Below are 9,409 nucleotides of genomic sequence, written 5' to 3'. Positions count from 1 at the left end.
AATTTATTAAATAATAGAATTGAACTTTTGACAAGTTAGTGGTCCAGGGGATGAAGAAGCAGAGTTTTTCATTGTCTAAAAAATGATATCCAAGGAAAAAGAAAAGAGCCTGATTTTTCTACTAGTACCTGCCAAAGACAACTGTCTTATTTGATTCCCATGTTCCCATTAACAAAATGAGTTTGTTCTCAGTCTTCAGTTTGCGTGATTTCAGACATATTTGTGCCTGGGGGAATTGTAGCTTTCCCTAAAATTCAGGCTTCCTGCCCATCCTGTTAGGACTTATGGACAAGTGGGAGCCTCCTTTTCTGGTGTGGAATTTAGAAACCTACTACCTTCTGAAAGAAAACCTACCGGGGCTGGTAGGGAAGGAGATGGAGAGAGGTAACCTCTCCAGAGCGGAATCCAACTTTTGTCTCTCTAGGGAATTCCCTGTGTACTGAAGACTTAGAACTTCTGAGTTTCATTTTTACTTTAATTTGAAGTTGTTTAGCAGAAACCTAGAGGTGGATAGATTCTAATGGCCTACACACAAGGCAAACACACACTAATATATTTAGTCTATTTACTCAAGAGGTTGAACTGTATACAGGAGATAAAATGCACTTACAGTGGGGTTTCCCTGGTGGCGCAGTGGCTGAGAGTCCGCCTGCCGATGCAGGGGACACGGGTTCGTGCCCCAGTCCGGGAAGATCCCACATGCCGCGGAGCGGCTGGGCCCGTGAGACATGGTCGCTGAGCCTGCGTGTCTGGAGCCTGTGCTCCGCAGCGGGAGAGGCCACAACAGTGAGAGGCCCGCGTACCGCAAAAAAAAAAAGCACTTACAGTGAGGGAAGAACTAGAGTGTGATGGATATCTTCTGGAGAACAATTGTGCCTCCAGGAAAAAAGCGCTCCACTAGATACTGAGTCCCAGGGAGCGCAGCCCGTGGAAGGGGTGGGGGGGCGCAGATTACCCCCTGCAGGAGGACCTATTTCGCACAAGTCCTCATGACCTCTTGGTCCTCCTTTTCCAGGCTCTTCATCCCCCTCCCCTGGCTCATCTCTTTTTCTCCTTCTTTCCCCACCTGTTGCCTTAAATCGGGGGATCGAGGCCCTCCAGAGCACCCCCATCACCTCCCTATTCCCTGGGGCTGCTGCACACAAATTAAGGAGCCTCTCAGCCCCTGTATTTGAGGCCTGAAAAGTCATCTGCCTCAGAACTACTACTCTGACGCCCGAAACTGCCAGCCACCCTTGGCTTTCCTCCCTCCCAGTGCTGCTTCGTGGGCGGCTGGCTGAGGCCCCGCGTTGCGTCTCTCGGGAGAAGAACGCCCCCAGGGCCTTCAGCTGGATGGCTAGTTGAAGGCAATTCCTAGTCCCAGGGATCGCTCGGGAGAGAAATGCCATCGAGTGGCCTATATTTCCTCCACGGCGGCGCTCCCTCATCCCGGCCGCGAAAGGTTAGCGGAGAGGCGGGACCGAGCATCTGTTCAGGGTGGCGCACCCGAGCCAAGACGCCTCACCAGGCCCTGACCCCCTGAAGCGCGGCGGGCAGATGGCCCTGCGGGTTGGCGCTCGGTCCCCCCCCGCTGAAGCCAGAGCTGGCCTGGGGTACGGGGGGCGCGGGGCCCGGGGGCGCGCCGGCGTAGCCGCCGCCGTAGGGAGCGCTGTAGGCAGCGCCCGCGTAGCCGCCGAAACAGGAATAGGGCGCCGCGGCCGCGCCATAGGGGCCGGAGAAGGCGGGCGTGCGGGGGCCCAGGCAGGGCTTGCCATCCCGCACCAGCACGGGCACCGCCACCCGGCGCGGCGCTAGCGGGTGGCCCGCCAGTTCCAGGGACTTGTCCTGGCGCTGTCTCTTGCACTTATAGCGCCGGTTCTGGAACCAGATCTTGACCTGCGTCGACGTGAGCTGCAAGGCGCTGGCCAGGTGCTCGCGTTCCGGCGCTGACAGGTACCGCTGCTGCTTGAAGCGCCGCTCCAGGGCCAGCACCTGCGCCTGCGAGAAGAGCACGCGCGGCTTCCGCCGGGGCCGCCCTTTGGGATGCTCCGAGCCATCCCCGCGCGCGCCGCCGCCGCCGCTGTCACCCACGTCGCGCTCCTGCACTCGGGTCCCATCGCAGGGGTGCGAGGCTGCGCTGAGGCCGGACTCTAAAAGCACAGGAAGGAACACCGTCAGCGCCAGCCTAAGGCTCACCCGAGAGATTCTTACGCTGTTTTCAAGGGACTCCCCTCCCCTCCTAGTAGCCTTCACTTCGGTTCCCCGTCTCTCCCTTCTGCTGACCCCTCACCCCGTCCCAAAGCTCGTTCCTTTCCCCCAAGCTCTGTCGCTTTTGCAGCTGCTGGAACACGATGCAAATTGTGACACTCAGTGGTACCCAGTGTACAGTCGTTTCCCCAAAGATAGACTCTTGATCCAGAGGCTAAGCTTCATTCTCTTCTTAGAATGTCTGTATCTGGGCTGTTCTCTGTGATTGCAATTCTAAAGTGTGGACGAGTTTGGGGAAACTTTTGCTGCGAGCCTATTAGATAGAGACTGACTTTAGATTGCTCTTGGTGGGGAAAGAGAGAGACAGAGGCAGAGAGAGAGAGAACCAAAACTCGGTGACATGCTTGCTCGGAGGCTCCCATCTGCCTGGCTATCTGTTGTGGCCCAGCGCGCACCGCAGGGTACTTGGTTTCTAGCCCAGGCGCCAGGGTCTCCAGTGCCTCCCACCTTCACCTCATCTTTGCTCACATCCTTGTCTCTTTGGTCATCAGATGCTCCACTGGCACCAGGAACCCTTCCCATCTTTCCTGGACGCGATGCTCTGTATCCAAATTAACAACATAAAATAAAATAAAAAATATTTTCTGGCTGCTGATTCTTGGCTCGGAAACTGAGGTTCTCTTTGCAGGATATGTAAAGTTAAGATCCACATTTGGTTTTAAAAAGCGTCCTCTTTCTCCTTTGGGGTCTCCCGGGAGAGCAGGTGGCGTTGGCTTCTCCCGGACTTCCTCTTCGGGTCGGGCAGCGCCCTCGAAGATAACCCCTGGGCGACTGTGCCCGGGGGGCCTCCAAGACGCAGACTTTCCTTCCCTTCTTCCCACATCTCCTGATTTGGCAAAGCTCTGCTTTTTAGCCAAGGGTAGGTAGGAAGGAAATGCTGAGTTTTCGTGGAAATTCACGCCAGGAGAAAACCGGGAACGTGAAAGGATGTATGCTCTTGGCGAGGCGGAGCAGGAAGCCCCTAATTAGAGCCAGTACTACTTGGAATCCGACTCCAAATCCACAACCGCGCTGGCGCAGTCTCCTGGGGCAAGGGGCTGTTTGGTATTTCAGATTGAGGAAATAAAACCTTCCTTCAGAGAAGCCTGTGCTCAGACAAACTTAGGACATCTCTCCCCGCAAAGAGGAAAGATATTGACGAGGGTGTGTTTTCTTAGCAAATCAAAAAGTAACAGCTGGCCTTCGGTGACTCTGTGGAACAAGCAGGACCCCATTTGGGAGTCGCTGACCACGCAGACCGAGGGGCTGCAGGCCACTCCGTGCCTTCCCGGTCACAGTTCGGAGTCCCTCTCACCCTGCGTCCCTGCAAGCAAGTTGAGGACGGAGGAGGCGCACAGAATCCCCCAGGGAAGATCCCTTCCACGCGCGATCGGTGGCTGCCATGGCCCCTGGGCTTAGTTCCTGGAGCTGGGCGCCGGCCCCTTCTCGGCGACAACCGCAGCCGCACAACAGCGAGCCGCCCCGGGCGTGCCAGGGGAGGAGGAAAGCCCTGCGGCTGTCTTCAGCTGCCAGGTGACAGCGATGGTCAGAGGAGCGTGACCCCTTTTTCGGCAAAGCCGAAGTGAACGGCGAGCTGTCTGAGCAGCGCTGGGAGAGATTCAGGTTTAGGGTCCGCTGCAGAAAATTCACAGGTTTCTTTGGGAACACAGCAAAGTGTACTGTTCTCCAGGCTCCCGGAGCAGGTGAATAACCAGCCTGCAAGTCGACGAATAACCCTGAACCAGCATCTTAATTTTCTTCATGTGGTTAGTTTGAGGCTCGAATGGAGTGTCCGTGGCACAGCCTGGCCGAGGAGGCCTGACCTGCGAGGCGCCTCTCGGGAGCCCCCACACCAGCATGGAGGCTGCGGACCAAGACGCAGAGGTTTGGAAAGAGGAGGAGTAGCCTTTTCATCCCCCCAAATGTCGAGCCTCTCCCGCCAAAACTTCCCGGCTGGCAAGAGCCAGCCCAGCACGACCCCCGTCCACCTCTTCCCTTCCTGCCGCTTGTCGCAGATGCCTTGGCCTCTCCGCCAGCGCACAAGGTTGCTCCTCCGGAGACCAGGCGCTGAGACTCCGCTGGAGTCGTTCGTCTCCCAGAACAGCTAAAACGCGAGCTGCCTTTACCGTGCTCCAGGCAGAGGAACGACTGGACTGGTCAGGCCACTCGGCAAGCCCCAAGAAAAGGCTGGGCTGGGATTGACCCCAGAGCCTACGGAGTTTCCACTCCCAAAGCGCCCGGCTGCTTTGATGGTTACACTTTCGGCAGACGGTTTAGGGTACAGAGGGTGGGAGATGGCTGGCAAAGCTGGTGGTGATGGAGCACAGCTAAGATACTGTAGAGGGCTTTGCTGTAAGAAAGAGAAGCTGGAGTTTCTGAGAACTGTGGCTGTGGGTCGGGGCGGGGGGGAAGTGTCTGTGGGAATCAGAGGACTGGCTGTGGAAATAGTGAACCCCCAAAATTCAGGACCTCATTTTCGTTAGGATGTCTGGAGGAGACGTTAGAGGGGGCTGAGAGTCCTGTCTTTCGGACTGTTCATGTGAAGGAAAACGGGGCTAGCCCTCGGAGCCGGGAAGACCAGGAGATGCGTGTCCCCCCACGAGCCGATTGGTAATAATCCACCCCACCTCTTGGTCTCCCTGTAGGAGCCAAGACCCGAGGGCGTACTCACGTGGCTCGCCCACCAGTTCAGCGTCCATCTCTGTGACTGTCTCACAGGGACCTTCAGGAGGCTCCGACCCTTCCTGCCTTCTGTCGCCGTCGCCGCTACCGGTGCTGGGAACCTCCGACCCTCGCTGTTCTGGGACCGGTAGCAGGTACTGAGAGCTTTCCGGGCTCCTCCGTGCACCCCTGAGTTGCAAGGCCTCCGGGCCAATCTGCTCATGCTCCAGCCTCAGGATGTCATTGACCGAAAAGGGAGTGGAGGTGACAGGGTTCAGTAACATCCTGAAGGAGGAGGGGGCGGGGCTGGGGCGTCCCTGGTCCCCACAGAGCGCAGCGCGCTGAGCTTTCCGTTTTGCCGCTGCAGACTCCGCAGACCCAAGGTCTACGATAGACACCCAGCGTCCCCTACTGCGCCTTCCTCTGGGCCATCCCTGCCAGTCGATTGACCGGGCCGGGTGACGAAACCGCGGACCCCCATTGGTTCCCGCAGAACCCACGTGTTAACTCAGCATCTCCCCCCGCCCCAGTCCTTTCTTCTCTCGTCCTTCTAATTCCTCTCCAACCCCCAGCCACCTTCCGAAAGGTTTGGGTTCTCGAAAGCAAGGAAAACGGGAGAGAGCCTGCGCACGGCTCGTATCTCGGTGAATACAGTACAAACGGGAGCTTCCCAGGTCAACCTTGGGTCCCTCGGGACTCTCCTAGAGGGTGTGCGGGGATGGGGGTGGAACCCTTGCTCTGCAACCCTAGTTGGTCCCTCCGGCCTAGCCTTAGCTCAACTGTCCAACGCCTGGCAGAGGAAAACTCAGGTGGAGACCGCTGGGCACCCGCGGGATTGGAGCTGCACGCGTGAGTGTAAGTGCGCGCACGGCAAGGGCCAGGAGGCTGAGAGCTCCTTCCAGGGAGCAGAGGCTGGACCGCAGAGGAGCGAGTCTGGACCCTCCACGGCCTAGACTGAGGTGGAAATGTCTCACTGAGAGCCGAGTCCGCATGTAGGGAGCCGAGATCCGCCACTTCCCAGGAGGGACATTTCAGACCTGGAGCGAAGAAAGGACTTGGGGGCTATATTGCGGGAGCCCCTGACCTCTTTATAGGCTCCGTGAGTGGGTAAGGAGGAGAAAGGTAATAGTCCCCGCCGGGGTGTAGGGGCCAGACAGGTGCTCACCTTGCCCTTCACGACCCCAGGGCCCTTCTTTTCCTCCCCTTTATCCTCCCTAAAGTTGATTGTCTTGAGTGTGTGTGCATGTGTGTACGAACGCGGCGCCCCACGAAGGGGTGGGAAGTTTTGACGAGCATCAAATCTTCGGGAAAGCTCCTTGGGCACAGCCGGACCGAGTAAAGGGAGGCAGTGTGTGCAGTGGTTATGCAGGTGGAATCCACAGGTCCAGCCCTCACTCTGGAGCATATCAACTGTGGGCTTCGAGCAAAGTATTTACCCTCCCAATCTTAAGTAAAAAAAAAAAAAAAAAAAAAAAAATGGAGATAAGAATAAGCCCATCACAGGATGATTGTGAGAATTAAGAGATAACATGTATGAAAATATCAGCGATTGTTACTACTCACGCTACATGGTTCAGTCAAACATGATTCCGGGTCAGCAGTGGTAGCACAGAATCTAAGAAGTTAAAAAACTTTTTTAAAATCCAAATGAGATCTCATTAGAATTCTTTTTGGAATTTCAAATACAATGTTTCTTAAATAAACCTTCTTAGGAGAATTCAATATTATAAGAACTAACTGGGCATTATTATTTCCTGAAACCCAGATAAACTGTACACATCTCCTCAGGCTAGTGAGCGCAAAATTTCTCAGAAAAATTCATGCAAATTTTTGGCAAATTTGATGGTTCAGTCAAGAAATAATTTCTTATATATCGTATCATTTAATCTTTACATCGAAGATATACCCTGAGTGTTTCCAGCTTTCCTTTTCTTTCATTAGTGAAGAGTCGAAATCAGAGAGGTTGAGCGACTCCAGAGGTGGCCCAGCTCGTCAATGGCAAGGTGCACCAGGACCCCTGTTTTGCCAAAACAGAACTCCTCCCTCCTCCCCCCCACAAAGAGACATCTCTTTGTCCTCAGAGACATCGAAATCTTTCAATGACTCATACATTTATTTAAATTTTGTTTTTTTTTTCCTGATTATAAAAGTCATGCACACTTTGGAAAAAATTAGGAAAAGTTGAAAAGAAAAACAAGATCCATCCGGAGATGATATTTTAGCTCACTTCCTTCTTTATATATTTTTGCATGTATGAGCTCATAGGGGATATGCGAGCTTGTATATTTTAAATTTACATCATGAGCATGTGTAGCTTCTCTAAAGAGTTTTTACAGATATATTTTAAAATGGTAATATGATAGTCCATGTTATGGATGAACCATAATAGACTGTTTATACTTTTACATTACAGCTTTTTTTTTTTCTGTCGCTGTGAACAAGGCTTCAGAGAACATCTTCATCCTTGTCAACATTTTGGATTATTTCCTCAGCGTAAATATGTAGAATAAACAATGAATCAAATATTTTAACACTTCTAAAACATATTTCACGACTTCCTAGAAAAACAGTATTATGGTATCCTCCTCCCTGCAGAGGTGCAAGCGATTGTCTGGTTAGGCGTGTGTTTACAGCCAGCCGGGCACCCAAAACACGACGAATTTAGAACCTTTCCATTCAGAGCACGCCGGGTAGGCGCTCTTCCCACTCCTCTCTGGGAGCCGGCAGAGTCCTCGCCTTCCAAGCTCGGCTGGGAGGGCAACCCGATTAAAAACTTTAAGTCACAAACCTTCCAGCACGTTATTCTAGAGTGGAATTCTCTCGGCGGACTGCCGCGCTCTAGGAAGTCGTAGAAGAAAGGGCACCTTGGAAGAAATTGACATCAGCAGCCCGGAGTTCAAATCCTTCTCTCAGATCCGCAGGCTTGCCTTTCTTCCCTGGTTTGCTGCCAGGATCAAATGAGATTTTGGACGTGGAAAGGATTGCTAACCCCTCTCAAGCGGTGCGATCACGAATCTTCGTTACCGAAAGAACTCAGGCTCCCCGGGGAAACCTGGAGAGCCGGGCCCACATCGCCCTCGCCCACCGAGGCCGGGAGAGCAGCGGGCCGGGAACCTGCACCTTGGCGCTCGGGTCTCAGCTCCCGGCGCTTTCCGCTCGCCCGGGCCTCGCGCCCCCGGAGTTGTCTGCCGCGGTTCGGGACCCCGGGCGTTGGGACATCGCGGTAAATGAGCCGGGCCTCCGCGTCCCACTTTTTCCTCCCCGTCCAGCGCCAGGGCGCATTGAGCTGTGCGCCCCGGGGAGTGGAACCGCTGCGCTGATCTCGCCCCTTCCGGGTCAATGGATTGCAGCCGCGTTAGGGACAGCCCCGCGGCGGGAGGATGGTGCGAGCTCTCGGCAGCTAGCTGGAGCGCGGGCGTCGGGGAGGGGAGGGGAGTAATCTGGCCCGGTGGCGTGAGCAGAAAGGCCAGGAGTCCTGGGGCTCTCAGGCGCATCCCCGGACCCGGCGCAGCCCGGACAAGGAGGTGCGGTGTGTGTGTCCCTTCGGCATGAGTGGAGAAGTCATCATCTCTGTGCGGGGGAGATGGTGGGGGGGACGGTGTGTGAGCTGAGCGGATCTGCTTTACTCCACCTGGCTCACAACACAAAACGCTCAAACAATACTAGGTCCACACATGTGTTTTGAGCGCCTACCGTGGGCTAGTTCCGTCCAAACTCTGAACATACTGGGGAAATGAGGGGCCTCAGAGCCTTAATTTTATCCCATTCTTTTTTAAAAAATTTAAATGAATTTTTATTGAAGTATAGTTGCTTTACAATGTTGTGTTAGTTTCTACCGTGCAGCAAAGTGAATCAGCTATACGTATACATATATCCTCTTGTTTGGATTTCCTTCCCAGTTAAGTCACCACAGAGCACTGAGTAGAGTTCCCTGAGCTATACAGTAGGTTCTCATTAGTTATCTATTTTATACATAGTATCAATAGTGTATATATGTCAATCCAATCTCCCAATTCATCTCCTCCCCCCTCCCCCATTTTACCCCATTCTTGCACAGGAGACAGACTCAAATCATTCCCATGATACCTGGCACAATCATATGGAATTTGTGCGCCATATTTATTGAAACTCTTCCCATCCACGGTTAACAAGTGTCCTTTTCTCCCCTATTTCAGACTTCGCCAAAACGAAGGGATTTCTTCTTTAAAATTCGATACGCAACAGGCAACTTCCAGTAAAGTCCGGCGCTGGGGCCTGTGTGCTCGCAGGAAATCAACTGTCTCCAAGGTCTTTGACGGAAGCTCAGGATCCCCATTAGATTGGACTCGGGCTCTGGGTCTGTTGTCACAGCTGTATCCCCAGGGCCTAGGCTAGCAACCAGCACATAGTAGCTCTCCAATCAACATTTGTTGGATAAAGGAATCTGCCTTGTTTGCTTGGAGATAGTCCTTCCGATACCCTGGGGACTGGTTCAGTAGAGTCTGGCCCTCCAGGAGTGGGGAGACTGACTTGCCACGGTTTC

The 9,409-nt window shown here is 54.0% G+C and overlaps 1 protein-coding gene across 1 annotated transcript; it reads right to left on the bottom strand.

The window, feature by feature from the left end:
* Nucleotides 1–1,492: 1,492 nt before the first annotated feature.
* NKX2-6 (NK2 homeobox 6) lies at nucleotides 1,493–5,171 on the bottom strand (the record flags this gene model as incomplete). Its single annotated transcript, XM_079927455.1, has 2 exons — nucleotides 1,493–2,129; nucleotides 4,898–5,171. The coding sequence occupies 2 exons, from the start codon at nucleotides 5,169–5,171 to the stop codon at nucleotides 1,501–1,503; spliced, it is 903 nt and encodes a 300-aa protein (XP_079783581.1). The 3' UTR covers nucleotides 1,493–1,500.
* Nucleotides 5,172–9,409: the final 4,238 nt, after the last annotated feature.

This window comes from Stenella coeruleoalba, assembly GCF_951394435.1.
Source record: "Stenella coeruleoalba genome assembly, chromosome: 7".
Taxonomy (NCBI): domain Eukaryota; kingdom Metazoa; phylum Chordata; class Mammalia; order Artiodactyla; family Delphinidae; genus Stenella; species Stenella coeruleoalba.
Note: the sequence above shows the minus strand (reverse complement) of the source record. Positions and strands in the feature narration are given on the sequence as shown.